General features: G+C 42.7%; 1 protein-coding gene across 2 annotated transcripts; it reads right to left on the reverse strand.

The window, feature by feature from the left end:
- Positions 1–8: 8 nt before the first annotated feature.
- Positions 9–4,898, reverse strand: CDKN2AIP (CDKN2A interacting protein). Of its 2 annotated transcripts, none has more exons than XM_005517649.3 (3): positions 4,675–4,898; positions 4,448–4,578; positions 9–3,706 (listed from the first exon to the last, which is right to left on the reverse strand). In XM_005517649.3, exons 1-3 carry the CDS (start codon positions 4,896–4,898, stop codon positions 2,118–2,120), a joined length of 1,944 nt encoding a protein of 647 aa, XP_005517706.1. In that variant the 3' UTR covers positions 9–2,117. The 2 variants fall into 2 exon arrangements, with proteins under 2 accessions (XP_005517706.1, XP_014118678.1); XM_014263203.2 differs by having other exon boundaries at positions 4,479–4,578; positions 4,675–4,813.
- Between the last annotated feature and the right edge of the window lie 10,682 nt (positions 4,899–15,580).

Below are 15,580 nucleotides of genomic sequence, written 5' to 3' on the forward strand. Positions count from 1 at the left end.
GGTCTTAGTTTCTATTAAGAGTAGCTACAGACTTGTTCTTTAATGATTCACAACCAAACATCAAAGAGGAATAACATTAAAAATTTTTTAGAAAGTAATCCTAAGTCAGGTCTTTTAAAAAAGGCATCTAGCACCTCAGCCTTTTAACACAATTGCCCTAACAGCCCCTTGAGGTCAGTGAATACTGAGAGCTTTGCTTTACAGACGAGAAACACAGGTTTTCACATTACAACACGTGCTGCAATTCTGAAACAGAGATCTGGAGATGACCAAACTAACAACAAAGAAAGCTGTACTACAGAGGGCACGGGATACAACTCCTGTCCCACAAGCACAGTTCTTATGTGTGTCCGTCTACCTGAACAGGGTAAGGACTTGAAAACAGATCTCACACTTCCCGTCATGAATACCACAGCTCCTAAGCACAGCATGAAGCTTGCCCTGCGCTAGAAGCAGACACCAATTCTTGCACTAATTAGCAATTTAGCACTCTGCATTCCGAACGCCGGGTGGTGCTCCAGGAATGCCAAGGGGGAACTCCTGAGAAATCTAACTAGGGCGAAGGACTACCGAGGGCACAGAAGCACAGGGGTCAGGTGGAGGAAGTTCTCAAGCAACCATCGGGAAGTGTGAGCGCCTCGCAGGCTTCTCGTGCTATGGACTGGACAGCCACTGCTGTTCAAAAGCTCGTAGGGTACAGCATAAACACCACTGTGGTTTACTCCCAAAATTACAAAATAACTGGAAGTGGACGTATGTACTACTGAGATCCCAGAAATTCCTATTCATTCCTTTAGTACTTGATTAATGGATCTGTCAGTCAAGTGTAAGGACACCACTAAATGATGCTAACTACGGTAATAGGACAAGATTAATTCAAAATAGCACTGAAGACATTATGTTTTTACAATTACATGTCATTATCCAATATACCAAAACATGCAGTTTGTGCAGGTACTTCAGCAACATTGAAAATAAAAGGTAATCTCCCACTTTCTTTGCCTCAAACTATTCTGTACAGGGAGTAAAAATGTAGCAAAGAGAAGGGCTTGATTAGAATGAATGCTTTACAATACACTCACTGTCTCCAGCAGACAACAGCATTTTCATTTTGCTTACCTTGGTGTTACAAAAGTAGAAATTTATATTCTACAGATCTCCTCTATCAGTTTTACAGTATTTCAGCTACACATCTAAGAAAACCACCTCATCCTTGTGGGATTACACCTTGAAGCCACCCAAAGCAAAGCTTTACTGAAAGTCTTGCAATGTTATTGAAATGGCTGGAATAATTAGTAGCCAAAGCCAAAATACTATAAAAGCTTATCACAGAGGTTTTATTGTTTTAGTAGCAGTCAAAATATACTTAGTATAGAAATCCATGTTCATTTGGAAAAAAAAATACCAAACGAAACTGTAAATTATACTTCACCATATAAATTAAATCTTAATTTACAGTTTTGGTGGGCAAAATAGCTGTGATTTGACTGCTAATTGCTAATTTTCCAATGTGATATTAAATGGGCTCTACCCTGATAGTATAATGTTAAATGGGATCAGGATGTCGCTTACATTGCAAGTGTTATGAAAACATCCCATAAAAATAGTCAACCAACTACTTTTTCTCCTAGTATGAGCAACAGTGAACGTTATGAGCAACAAGCCTGAAACAGATGATTCAACTTTTTGACTGAAATTTTTAAACAACTTTCAATTATTCAAGTATTATGGTCCCTATGTACACACTTCTATGAGCCTAGAAAAGATATGGTAGACAATTGAGCACACTACCATCAAATTGTAAGAATTACAAAAACATCAGGTTTTAAACAGCAAATTGTACCTTAATAGTTTAATTAAAAATAGAAGAGTTAGGTAGACTATTTTGCAAATACAACAGCACACTAGTGTGCTGTATATTAAGGCAATACCTTTAAATGTGCACTTGTTATCTCTAACAAGTTTTATACAATTGCTACCAAGTGAAAGAGCTATCATTGTCTTGCAAAACTGAGAAAGAAATACAAAATATCTGGAAGCCTACATTTTCAAAGTACAAAATTAACCTTCAGTCCTTGTGTTGAAATACTATACACAGTACAAACAGTGATTCTCCCCTACAAGATCTCACGAGGATTTCTTAAAGCTGGAGGCAAATTTGAAGGTTTTGACTCTTCATCCAGAAGCACCAAATCTTCAATTTCACTACCTTTGTATTTTCTTTTACATATCTTCACAATAACTTTCTTCTTGAGGAATAATTTCAAAGCTTCTCTTGAAGCCACTGCTTTGGCATTTTCCATACTTTTACCACAGCCAGTACCCAAGTAGACAGACTTGCACCTCAGTTCACAAACTATATTTTCTAGTGAGCTTTTATTTTGAGGCAAGTCTGCAAGTTCCTTCAGAGGAACAAAAGCAACATCTAATGTAGCTTTTACGGACTGAATAGATGAATTTAGAAGTTCTGCATGATTCACATTAGGACTGAAGCCTCCAACAGCAACCAGTTTCCAGGCTACAGCTTTGTAGAGTCTGTTGAAAAAAGGTTGTCTTTCCTTAGCATCTTCGCTAGTTAGTGGTTTGCACAAAGCCTTCGTGGGGCTTTCACATGCCTGTGAGCCACTCTTGGAGGCCAGCAGGGAAGCGCCTGCCTGAGCTCCACCCCGGGAGGGCCCTTGCTGAGCTCCGCTCCGAGCAGCCAGCAGCGAAGCTGCCACCTGAGCACTGCTCTTGGAAGCGAGCAGTGAGGATCCCGGCTGCGCACCGCTCCGAGCGGCCAGCAACGAGGCGGCCACCTCCGCACTGCTCTTAGAGGCCAGGAGCGGGGAGCCCACCTTAGCCGGGCCCTTGGAGGCCAGTAGCAGCGAGGTGCCCACCTGAGTGCCACTCTTGGGGGCCAGAAGCAGTGAGCTGCTCACCTGAGCACCACTCTTGGACACTGATGCTGGGGCATTCACTTGGGTTTTGGAAGAGAGCAATGCAGCACTTGTTTGAGGGGTGCTCTTGGTGGTTGGTGGCACTGCCGGCACCTGTGGGGTGCTCTTGGTGGTCAGTGGCACTGCTGCTGCTGTTGCCTGTGGGGTGCTCTTGGCAGCTGGTGGCACTGCTGCTGGCACTGCTGCTGCCTGTGGGGTGCTCTTGGCTGTCACTGGCACTGCTGCTGCCACTGCTGCTGCCTGTGGGGTGCTCTTGGCAGTTGCTGGCACTGCTGCTGCCTGTGGGGTGCTCTTGGAGGCTGATGGCACTACGGCTGCCTGTGGAGTGCTCATGGCAGCTGGTGGCAGTGCTGCCACCACCGCATCTGGCTGAGGGGTGCTCTCGGCAGCCAGTGGTGCTGCACTCACTGTAGTTTTCTTTTCAGGTGATGGCACATTTTCACACTTGCTTTCCTTAGGTGGGCTTGAGCAAGGCTTCTTTCCTGGCTCTTTTTCAGAAGAAGGTGGCTTTTGCTCAGCAATACTTTCAGCATTAGCAGGTTTTCCTTCTGTTTCTATGTCTGAGACTATGACCATTTCTTGATCTGAACTGCAAGTTGACTGGGAATTTTTTGGATCTTTGCTAGTACCTTTTTCCTGCTTTTTGGGTAAGGTGCTCTCTGATTCCTTCACTCCTTCTGCCTTGGTTGTTTTCACATCCTTTCCAGCATCTTTAGAATCTCTGCTTTTCTCAACAGCTTGTCTCTTGCAGGGCTCTTCTACCCCTTCTGCAAAACAAGTAAAATACGTGATCCTCTTTGATTTCTGCACTATAAAATACCCACACAGAGAGAAATCATCAAAAACCTTATAGCAATATTCTCTGTGAATTTAAGGGGCATATATTAGCAATGCATCTCAAACAGTCATTTCAATTATTAACCTACTATTTCAGTTTTTTGGGGTTTTTGGACAAAATACAGAAAATACTCATGAGAGATTTCAGATGCTGGTTTGGACCCATAGGCAAGTATGTATTTCTATTCTTGAAGTCCAAACCAGAACTGGCCAACATACATTAAATGGGCTATCTGACTTAAAAATAAAAGAAGTGTATTTTGCCTATTAATATCACAAAACATCTAAAACATTACTCTTGAGAATTACTTCAAGAAACTCAGTTTCTTACACAGCAACAACACCTAACTGGTAACAAAGGCAAAGTAACAAGAACGTATTTAAACTGGAGCACAGCAGCCCACATCGCAACACACAAATTATCAGATTAAAGTGCACCAGTTGTAGCAATTCAAAACAGCAGCTCTATATTACCAAAGGACTACGTATGCATTATGTCCATTTTAGAGACATTATATTAGAAAAAGAATAGCACAGAGAGAGGAAGCTATGAACGGGAGTTTAAAAAGTAAACTATTTCGACTACTTTCTAAGCCCGAGGCAAACCGAGAACATTCAGAAACAAGCATTCTCTAGACTCCTATGTATTGTCACAGCTATGATCTGCTAACCATTGCTACTTGATATGCCTCTTTTCTTCACCTTGGCAACCAGTTCGTCTCTCGTGGTGCGGACAGGCGCGTCGGTCACTTGGATGCCTTCGGCCATTTCCAGCGCCTTCTCCATGACCTGCGGCGGGTACCTGGAGGGGCGACAAGAGCAAAGGACGGAAGGGGCCTCGTCAGACGGTCGCGCCGCGCCGTCCCCCCCGTCCCCCGGCGCGTCCCGTTGAACTCACCGGCATCCCAGGAAGACGTGGTTGGCCCACACCATGGAGAGGGACACCAGGCGCTGCAGCTGGGCGCTGCCCGCCGCCGGCAGCTCCCCAACGTTGCGCAGCAGGAACTCCCGGCGGTACCGCCAGTGGTGTTCAGGCTCGCAGGCCCCGCGCAGCGTCTCTGCCCAGGCCGCCTCTTCCGCCGTCCGCCCCAGGGGCTCGCCCGCCGCCGCCTTCCCCGCCATCGCCGCCGCCGCCGCCGCCGCGGAAACACCCGCCCCGCTGCTTCCGCCCGGCACGCTGTGAGCTCACATCCGCCGGGCCGGGCGGGGCGGGACGGGAAGCGAAGCCGAGAGTCCGCCTCAGGCCTTGGCGCTGTCTCCGAGCTGCCCCGCTCCGCCCGCACATCGCGGGGTGCTGGGGGAAAAGCGGTGCTCTTGGCCGCGGCTACAATAACAGCATTGTGACTGGTGAAAGCGTGAACAAAAGTTCTGCTCTACGGTTTCATTCTTCCAGGCTTGCTGAGGTCGGAGTTCGTGGGGGGTCAGTTGGCGTTTTACCACAGAATCACTTAGGTTGGAGAAGTCCTCTGAAATCATGGACTCCAGCCTCTGGCCGAACACCACTTTGTCAGTCAGACCACTGAACTGAGTGCCACGTCCAGTCTTCTTTGAACACCTCCAGGGATGTGGACTCTACCGCCTTCCCGAGGAGCCTGTTCCAGTGCTCGGCAACCTTTTGTGTGAAGACACTCCTCCTAATGTCCTACCTAAGCGTCCCCCGGCGCAGCTTAAGACTGTGCCCTTTAACCCAGTCACTGGTTGCCTGGAAGAAGAGGCCGATCTCTACCTGGCTACAGCCTCCTTTCATGTAGTCGTAGAGAGTGATAAGGTCTCCCCTGGCTCTCCTGGCTAAACAACCCCGGCTCCCTCAGCCACTCCTGGTAGCACTTGTGCTCCAGACCCTTCACCAGCTTCATTTCACTCCTGTGGCCTTGCTCCACCACCTCAATGTCCTTCCTGAACTGAGTGGCCCATAACTGGACCCAGCAGTTGAGGTGTAGCTTCACCAGTGCTGAGTACAAAGGGACAATCCTTTCCCTATTCCTGCTGGCTACACTATTTCTGATCCAGGACAGGATGCCACTGGTCTTCTTGGCCACCTGGGAAAAATGTTGGCTCATGTATTGCTGGCTCGTGTTCAATCAGCACCCCCAGATCCTCTTCCACTGGTGAAAGGAAAAGGACCCTCAGGTCCTTTCCCCCTTTCCTCCTCAGTGTTGTCCACACAATCAGATTTGTTACCTGATGTGCAACAGGACAATAATTGCATACTCACGAGAGAGACAGCGAATATTTACTTGAGAGTTGCACAAGCCTGGGTGTCCAGTGGTATTCCACAAAACAAATATGCCCCTCCAGAATTTCTGTGCTGTTATTGCTACATAGAAGTTTGGAGTTACTTTCCAAGGGGTGCCCCTCTCTTATGATTGGTTAGTAATTTCCATACAATTGATGTAACCCCAGCTAACTTCTATCCAAGCTCTGGGGCAGGGTCTTCACCTGGGCAGGTAATTTTGGCAGGGACAAATTTTAATATTATAATGAGGATAGTTCAGGTATAGGATACATGGACCTTGAGTACTTGCCAAGCTAGCAATGTATGCATAGATGTACATCAACATCTTGATTTGCTATGTTCTTAAAGCCTGTGAATTCCCGGATGTCCTTGACTAAGGGATGCTAGCTGCTGCCTGTTCTCCTGATTAGGTCTCCTTTCCTGATGGCTTGCACCAAAGATTTAACCTGACTTAAAATAATCTTGACATATTCCATGTTTTACAACATTGACACAGTGTGTCACAACAGTGACAGGAAGGATGACAGGAAGGTAGTGGCAAGTACATGGGTTGTTGCGGCATTTTGGAGGAAGCTTTAAATGAGAACTGCTGGCTACAAAGGGTTCAGCTAATTGCTGTTGCAGCTCTGTAGGCTGTCTTTTGTTTGTAAAAGAATTTGTTTCAAAACCATTTGAACAATTCTCTATGAAAAAGCACACTGTGAAAATATCACCAGTTTCAGTCTGCCAAGATAGGGCTTGCTGAATCAGTGCAAAAGAGGGAAAAAATTTGAATTCTGAAGGGCTGTCCCTGGAGAGCTGTATTGATTTTTCCTCCTGAATTGAAAGTCTGGGTTTGCTTAACTTTTCAATTTTTAACACCTACATGTCATCATGAACTGAACTACAGGGTAGATTGCATTTAAGGAGGGAGTGTTTCTCCTTAACTGACTTAGATGTCTTATTTTGTGGAAGTGGTTATGTAGTGGTTTAACAAAGAGTACCTCTGTAGACCAAAAACTAGGTGATTAAAGAAATGAAGTCAGAAAAATGAAGTCCAGTGTACTTTTGCTCTTTATCTATTGCTAGAATGGAAGTGCTTTTCCCTTGCTTTCCTGGTTAGGCCAAACAATGTTATCTTGTGTCCTGGCAAGAATAGTTCAGTGACAGAGAGCAAGGGAACAGTAATGAATGGGATGGGGCTGACAGGCTCCCTGTTGTTTTCTGTTTGCACATAGAGGAAGAAAAGGGCAGAAAGTTTGTACCCTCTCTGATGTGGGTGTCTTGGAACAATGGGTTTGTTACAAGACAGTGTCAGAAAGTTTAGAAACTGTAGTCACCACATCTGTTTCAGTCATTAGTTGTATCAATCCCATGAGTGGTTGTCTGGTAATGTAGCTTCAAATGCAGGAAAGACATGATCTGTCACATTAGGGTTTCTGCTTAGTAGAGGTGAGGTGGGCCTGTCTCCTAGACCTCTGTGATATCGCAGTTCTTGACTTCATGGTCCAAACAGACCTTAGAAGGGAAGGGTAAATGGAATCTTTGGCAAACATAGGTTTGAGTTTGCACCTCAGCCAAGATGATCTATTCTGCCAGCCTGTTTGTTCACTCTTCAGTGAACCAGTTTTCTTGCTAATGAAGCTGGTTGTGACCTGACCCAGGCTTGAGATCTGCCTCTCAGAGACAGCAGGAATTCTACCAAGCCTGAGTAGCTGCGGCAGAACTGTCTGTACTCTTGCAGAAGAGCAAGCAATACAGACAAGAATGCCCTGTCCTCCTCCACAAGCATCTGAATTGCCAAGTGGACTAAGGACTAGTCCATGTTGAGCTGCTCATATACCAGTTAAGAGTGGGAGCTGGGGTGGGTTAGACTCCATAGGATGGTGATAGGAACATTTCATACACTCAGAGGGATCTCCAGAAGTCATATTGTGGTGTTGTGGGTTAATGACAGCCAAACCACAGGTGTAGAACTCCACACCTCAGAGCTTTGCGAGTGCTTCCAGTCACCCCCTGTGCATAAGTTCATATAGACTCACCTGTAAGTCCTGGGTTCCTACAAAATAATTGTTCTAGGAAGTGTTGGAGGCCCAGCAGAGCTACAGAGCTTAATACATTATCTAGTCCAAGAGTGGCTAAAGGATTGATTAAAAGAACAACTTCCTGCCCAGTTTTAGAGGACAAATTAACTGAGAACCATTCCACCTCTTTGCCCGCTGACTATATGTGTGAACACAAATATTGGTATCAGCTGGGGAAAAATCAGAAACAGTTTTGCATACATGTAGAATGGCTCAGAACAGTTTTTGGTTGTAGTGAACAACTTCTCTGGTCTGATACCTTTCTGGAACCTTATGCTTTAATTTTGGGTTAATTTTCTTTGGTGTTACTGCTGCATCAATGTATCCTTGTTGGTACAAAGATGACTTTAGAAAATGAGCCTTTTTTCTTCCCTACCTGTTTTTTTCCAGTCATAGTCTTTCTACTTTATTACTGTGTGCTTGAATCCCACTGGAAACAGGATAAATCCTACTCCTGGAGTATGGGATGGTGTGCAGACAAGCATAGATGTATACATGTAGTACTCTCTGAGCACTAAGAGACATACTGTATATCAGTTTGATGAGTTTGTGTATTAGAAAAGAGAGAAAAACACTGTGTTAATTTTGAAAAACAAAACAAGTACTATTTTCATTCTCACCAGGAAAGGCAATTTTGAAGTTAAACACTTCACTGATGGTGCTAATGCTGTGCATTTAATTTTCAACATTGGAAGGAAAGCGATGGTTTTGTTCCCATTAGGGAAGGAACTTCTAAATGCCATGTCGATAGTAGTGTTGTTAAGAGTCATTTGGGGTTTGATAATAGCTGCTTTTGGCAAGATACAACAAAAATCTCAAGGTGAATCATACCAGTGTCTATAAATCACAGTATTGCACCTGCACTCCTTGTATAATAAGTTTATTTGTGCCTTTATAAACCAGTGAATTATTATTTCTTCAAAGTCAAGTCCCACTGAAACACAGAGGGCAGTATGTCCCATTGAGTTCAATTATGTTCTGTGCAGTTAAGGTTAATATATAGTGACATTCCCTACTCAGCTTAATATGAGAACTGTGCCCTTAACATCACGCAATGCAAAGAGAGCTCAGAGTTATTGCCACAGAAAAGCAATAACAGTGGAATCTTACTGGCCTGGCACAATAAATCCCCTGAATACCATCTTAGTTGGTCCCTACTATAAGTAATAAGTAAACTACTGGAGAGCTCTGTCTTAAGTTTATTAGAAATGAAGCTCGAAGAAGGATGGGGAAGAGATGTTTTGCCATTTCCTGATATCATGTTATGTGTTCTGCTAGAGCAGATCATTGAAATTCACCTGGGCAAGGGACAGCATTTTCAGGGAGATGTGCCTGCATGTGCCTAAGTATCCTGTCATTACTATTCAGTAAACTAATCCTTGGAATAAAATAAATTAGTTGCTATAAAAGCATTAATTACTATCTAGGCTTGTCAATGGAAGCTAGAGTAGATCTGTGTTTTTGTTTCACTACAGTCATGCAACTATTCTTATGCTACTTAAGCAGCTCTGGATTACAAAATTATCCACTCTTCTGATATTGCTTAGCTGAGAAAAATGTATTGAGTAATTACAGAATATAAAAAATAAGGGTGAAAATGAAGGTAAATTCATAACAATTTTCCTCTACACATACATGTTCTTATTACTAACTTAAATATTTTGCATTTAGTAATGCATTATACTTTAAATATATAACAGTGCCTACAATAGCATTGTCAGTTTGCTTAACTACAGCTAAAGGTAGCATATCAATGTCTTGCTAAACTATGCTTTAGGTAGCATGCCACTTGCTAAAAGTCCACTGCTTGGCATGAAATTTTCCATAATGAGGATGGAAGTTTAGGACAACTGTACAACTACCAAATATGATCTAAGAAACAAGGGCTTTTTTTAGGATAATTTTTTGTGGAGATCTTATGTTTGAGGTTCTTAAATGCCTTTATACCGTAGAGAAAACTTAGAATATGTCATAAAAAACTGAATTGGGGTGTCTGTTCTTCTGACTACATGAAGCATAATATATGAGCCTTAAAGAAATTAATTTTCCACATTCCTGAATTAGCATGTGTCCCTACCATCCTTACTACTATTGCAGTCAAGTGTTCCCCTATTGTGGGCCCAGAAGAGACCTCTGTTTGCCACTATGGGCTGGGGTGGGTTTGTGGACTGAGACAGACTATGGAAATCATCCCCTGTGCTCCCCAAGGGCTGCTGTTTTCTCTTTTTCATGGGTGTTTGAGTGTGTCTTATTGGAATGGTGAGGGAACAAGGACCTGACAGAAGGGAAGGAAACAGTAAGTATGGAGGCAAGACTGAAACTGCTGGAAGTGGAAAACCTTAACATGAGAGCAATAGGGATAGGACACTGGGATTAGGTGAGGAAGGAAACTAAATTCTCAAGGAGAAATGAAGGAGAATGAGTTCAAGGCAATGGAACAAGTACATATAGAGAAGAAATCTATACAAGAATAGATGTGGAGGCCAGTAAGGAAACCAAAAGAATGAGAGCATATTGGTAGAGCACACAAAGTCAAACAGAATCAAATCTTGACTCTGAGAAAAGGGACAAGCTATGATGGGAAGGGAAGCACTGACAGAGGAACCACTGGGATTTGAACAGAGACCTAGAGAAAGGAAAGGTAAAACTCAGAAGCACAGAGACATTAGCATTTCAGTGACTTATTTTTTTCCATTTCCAATAGTTATGTGCTAAGGTAAGTGAAACCAAGAAAATATTCTGACTTTTTAATTTAGTAAAAGATATATTATCGTATTTTCTGTGTCCTATAAAGGAACAAAAGAGGTAGAATTCCATTTTGTTGCAGAAACCCATCTTGAAAGCCACCTTTAAAGAATTTTTAGGTAGGAAGCCTTAAGCCGTTGGCAGACAGCTGTAACTTGGAGCTGGAAAAAGCAAGAAAATGGCCTTAGGAATGTTAATGCAAATACTGGCATAAGTTCATTGTAATTTGAGAGGATTCAGGAAAGTACTAAAAGGGAAAGGAGGTTTTGTATAAAAGAGACTCTGTTGTGAGGCTATAACTTACCTACATTTTTTTATGTCTGTGTGCATATATATGTATACAGCATGTATGCATGTCTGCATACACACATACATAATACAGTATAGATGTGTGTGAATATGTGTTAAAAATACTGTATTGTTGATAATGTGAGCATCTGTAAATCCAGATATCCCTGCTCCTTCAGTCAAGTTATTTGTACCTCAGAGGAGAAGCAAAATTACAAATTATATTTTGCTGGCTTGAGTTGTGGATAGGTGCATTACGCAAATGGGTGCTGTTAAGTCATTATACCGTGATGTACTAGTATGACATTTGTATGTCCTACATATTTTGCAGACACAAATAACTAGTTTAGAAATTATATAAGGAGCTTTCCTGAGAATTCAGGCAACAATGTCAGGTCTAATTTGACTTACAGCTATTGGAAATCATGGTTCTGTTTTTCATTACTTTTATACCAATATCCCTGACAACCTGCAATTTACCTGGTATGAACAGCACCTCCTGAAAATGTAGAGCGGTTTTGTGTGCCATGTGCTGTTGTATTTTTGTGTATTCTACCTGTGCATAAGAGTGATATTTCACATAAATTCCACTGGATGGCACTGAAGGAGACAAGATTGCATGGAAATATGTCTAGAAGTTCGGTATAATTCCAAAAATTAAGAGTGGCTTACTTTTTCATTCCATTACTGAAACAGACAAATGTGAACTCATTTTCCATCCTGATGTAATAATTTGTCATCAAAATCAACTCTTAGACACTCCTAGCTGCAGTTCTACATTTTGACAGTAGCAAAATTACAGTGAAGGCAGAGTAAAGGCTTCTGAATCTGAATACCCCTTCTTCCCCAACAAAGGTAGACACTGAAAGAAACAGCTTTGGCCCATTCTGGATTCTTATGTAAAGGTTAACAAAGCACCTGAAAAATTTTGATCCCTGTCCTCCATGGCAATGCTTTTGATATTATCTACTTCTACCCTTCTGAGCAAGTGCAAGTATTTTAGTTTTCAAGCTAATTTGAAAAAACTACATAGGAAGGTGTTCAGGATTAAAACCTTCCACCTGTTGAGGAAATGTCGTATACTATTTCAGAGAACCTCCTGAGCTGAAACTCCATCTGCTGTCCCTACACAAGGACCCCTGTTTTGTCCTGGATAAGGAGTTTGCAATCCTGTCTGGAAGGCACACAATTACAGTCTGTCAATCAGACCTGTAGGAGTCATGGGAATCATCTTTGACTTCACTCTTTTTTTGACCTGTTTATCTTGATGTATATGAATTTTATTTCCTTTTATTCTCTAAAGTATCTTCTTATCTTCACATCACAGATATACTTTTTAGGCTTTTGTTATCTCTCATCCTGCTTATGACAGCTTTTTTTTCCCAGGCTTGACCTGACCTGTCAAGAAGATCCCTTGAAACACTATTCTTGCACTTATCTCTCTGGCCTATTTCTGTGGTTCCTTTTTGTACTTACCTCTTTAGTGTATCTCCATAGATTTCCCTGTCTCTGCAAACTATAGCCCTCTGAGAGTGCAGTTTGACAATTTTTTTGGCAGCTGTGCTGGCCTAAGACAGTTTTTGCTCCCAGCCATCCGTGCCTGTCTCTTTGATATGCCCGCTGGTTTGCTGGCACAGTTGTTTTGTTCAGCTGTGTGATAAACCAGATTAGGAACCTGATTTGGCTGAAAAATAGCACGGGGAAGGGAAGAGAGGAGCCTTTTACAACCAGCTTATTTCTCCAGTCAGGGCTATGAGGCGGTTGGGTCTGCAGCAGTGACAAGCAGTGAGAGATGCAGGGTTGCAGAGCAACCGTGCCCTGTGCTGGTTTATGTAGGCTGCTGCCAGCTGTTAGGTGACCTGATTCTGATGATAAGCCAAGCTAATAGCTGCCTGCTGCTGACAGGGTAGTGCTGCACCTCCTTCCTCACCCTCAGCACGGCTTGGTTCCTGTCCACTCCCTTGTGCCAACACAGGTGCTTATCTCACCCAAGTGAGCCAGCTGTGGGAGCTAACCCAGCACAGAAGCACTCTCTTTTTCTGATGGCTTTCCTGGCTATTGTTTCAAGAGCCCATGGAGCCCACCCACCCACTCATCAGCAGCTGAGTGCTCTGTCAGCTCAACTTTGGCCTCAGTTGCACCACAGTGCTTCACAACTTTGTCTTTTCCTGTCATTTCTTGTCCTCTTCCCTCTCAGTCTCCGTATCTACTCCATCTGTTTTTCTCATAGCTGTGTTAATGATGTCCTTTTGGTCACCCTCAACATATGGAATACACTCTCTGGAGCAATTGCTGCATCTTTCAAATCTCTCAAGATTTTCTCTTACCATGACACATACTGTAAACTGCCAGCAGATAATGCCCAGTTTAGTTGCTTGTAGGAATTTTGGATTTCATTACGACACTTAACGTAACCATGTGTTATCTTGAAACAGGCATAGTCTATCAGTTTATTTGAGAAGCTAAAAGGGATTAAACAGGACCTTTTGTCTTTTTTCTTTTTTTTTTTTTTTTTAAGAGCAAAAATTCCTAAAGCTATGCCCTGGAGGAGATGTACTTCCCTAAGGTCGTATATAAATATCAGAGGATTATTTTCTGTTTCTTTCACACCTTGAGTCATCATTCATGCTTGTGCAAATGGACATAGCATTGCTACTAAGCAGTTTACAATAACATCTTACAGAATTGTAAATTAGTGCCCCAGAGACATGATAGCAGAGAGTCAGCACTTACATGGGCAGCTGAGCGTAGAGATTTAGGGATTTCTTTTCACCTAGCTGTTTTTACTGTTTGGTTTCTTTTTAGTCACATGTAGAAGCATATCCTAAACATATTTCATCCTAGTATCTTGGTGTGCTAAGCATTCTTTTTCCTATTCAGTTAAATGGAAACTGTATAGGAAAACAGCAGTGAGCAGCATATTGCCTTGGAAGCAATAAAATAAAATTATCTGTGTTTGCTATTTAAAAAAACAAGCAACACAAACATGACAGGGGGAAGCTCTACACCATGCAACAGAGCACAAGACTTAGCATATATTAATCGAGTTACTTTTGAAATAGGAGACAGCAGCTGCAGACTTTTGTATGAGTGCTGTTGCACCCAAAGTACTTAACCCTGTGGTAGGTGGTGCTAATTAGGTTGGGCGTGGCGCTAATTAGTTTAGATACAACACTGGTCATGCAAATACACAGAGCCTGTGAGTCCAGCTCAGACCTGGCTGGAGCATTCTGCACTAACTGCTGCATGAGGCCATATGTGTGCATCCAGAGAGAGAAATTGTTTGCTCTTGGCCACTTGTTCATTACCCCTGTAGGGTTTAGCTTCAGTAACAGATGCATTTGCCACATACAGGTGTCAGATGTGGCTTTGTTCCAGGTTTACTTCCCTCTTGATAAAAACAGAAGACACACTTTTAAGTGTGTTTTTCAGGCTCTGAGTTGTTTTTGTGGAATAATGGGCATCCAACACAGCTGCTTCTTAAAACTGTTCTGTTTTACTTCTTAATTAAGGCTGTAAGTACTGAGAGGAGCAGGAAAGAAGGGGATGGTAATTTTTCCAGTCACTAGAAGTTTATGGAAATTGTGCATATCTGCTGCAAGGTCATGGAGGCAGACAGCAGTAGGACAAAGAGCCAAGCACATTCTTCTCCAGTACATTTATCAGGAGACCTGCCTTCCCCCTTCAGTGAGACAAAGCAATGTTTCAGATTGGAGATATGATCATGACTACAACATAAATTCTGTATCTATGTAACTGGATGGCAAATATATCACCAAAGCACTGACTGCAGAATTGCTGTCTTTTTACATAACTGTTTCATATATCTATAAATATAACATTCTTTCAAAATTGGAATGTTCAAGTTGATGTTTGTAGGAAGGTTAGTGCTTATTAGTAAGAACAAAGTAAGCTGAAGAAGCTTTGTTCAAGGGGCAGTGTTCAGAATGACCTGTGGGATAAAGGGAATTACAAGATCTTCCTCCTTTTTTTGTATTTTTTAAAGGATCTCAGGTAGTCATTCTGGCAACTTCTCTCTGTTGTTTCATTTCCGTTTGACAGACAGATGAGACAAAAGTTTCATTAGAATGTTGTGAGCCATCAGTAATAACTAGGAAAGACTAGTGAAAATGTGGACCCTGTCTATAAGGAAATGGGACGTGGTCATCCAGTATATGGAGAAAGCTAAGGTACAAAACAACTTTTTTGCCTCAGTCTTCACTGACAGGTGCTCCAGTCACAGTGCCCAAGTTACAGAAGGTAAGGGCAGGGACTGGAGAAGGAAGATCAGATTCTGCTCTAGGAGAAGATGAGGTTTTGAGAACTGAAGATGCCCAGGTTCATGGGACCAGATGAGATACATCCACAGGTCCCAAGGGAAGTGGCAGAGGAAGTGTCTAGGTCACTATCCATTGTATTTGAGAAGCTGTGACAGTTTGGTGAAGTTCCCTCTAACTGGAAAAGGGGAAATG

This window comes from Pseudopodoces humilis, chromosome 6 (assembly GCF_049639895.1).
Source record: "Pseudopodoces humilis isolate 2021_Gansu_Grassland_sample_001 chromosome 6, ASM4963989v1, whole genome shotgun sequence".
NCBI lineage: Eukaryota > Metazoa > Chordata > Aves > Passeriformes > Paridae > Pseudopodoces > Pseudopodoces humilis.

Coding starts and splice junctions, on each gene's coding strand:
- CDKN2AIP (XM_005517649.3), bottom strand. CDS start 4,898: ATGGCGGGGAAGGCGGCGGCGGGCGAGCCCCTGGGGCGGACGGCGGAA. Junction 4,579..4,674: donor CACGTCTTCCTGGGATGCCG/GTGAGTTCAACG, acceptor TCGCCCCTCCAG/GTACCCGCCGCAGGTCATGG. Junction 3,707..4,447: donor AGGCATATCAAGTAGCAATG/GTTAGCAGATCA, acceptor CTTGTTTTGCAG/AAGGGGTAGAAGAGCCCTGC.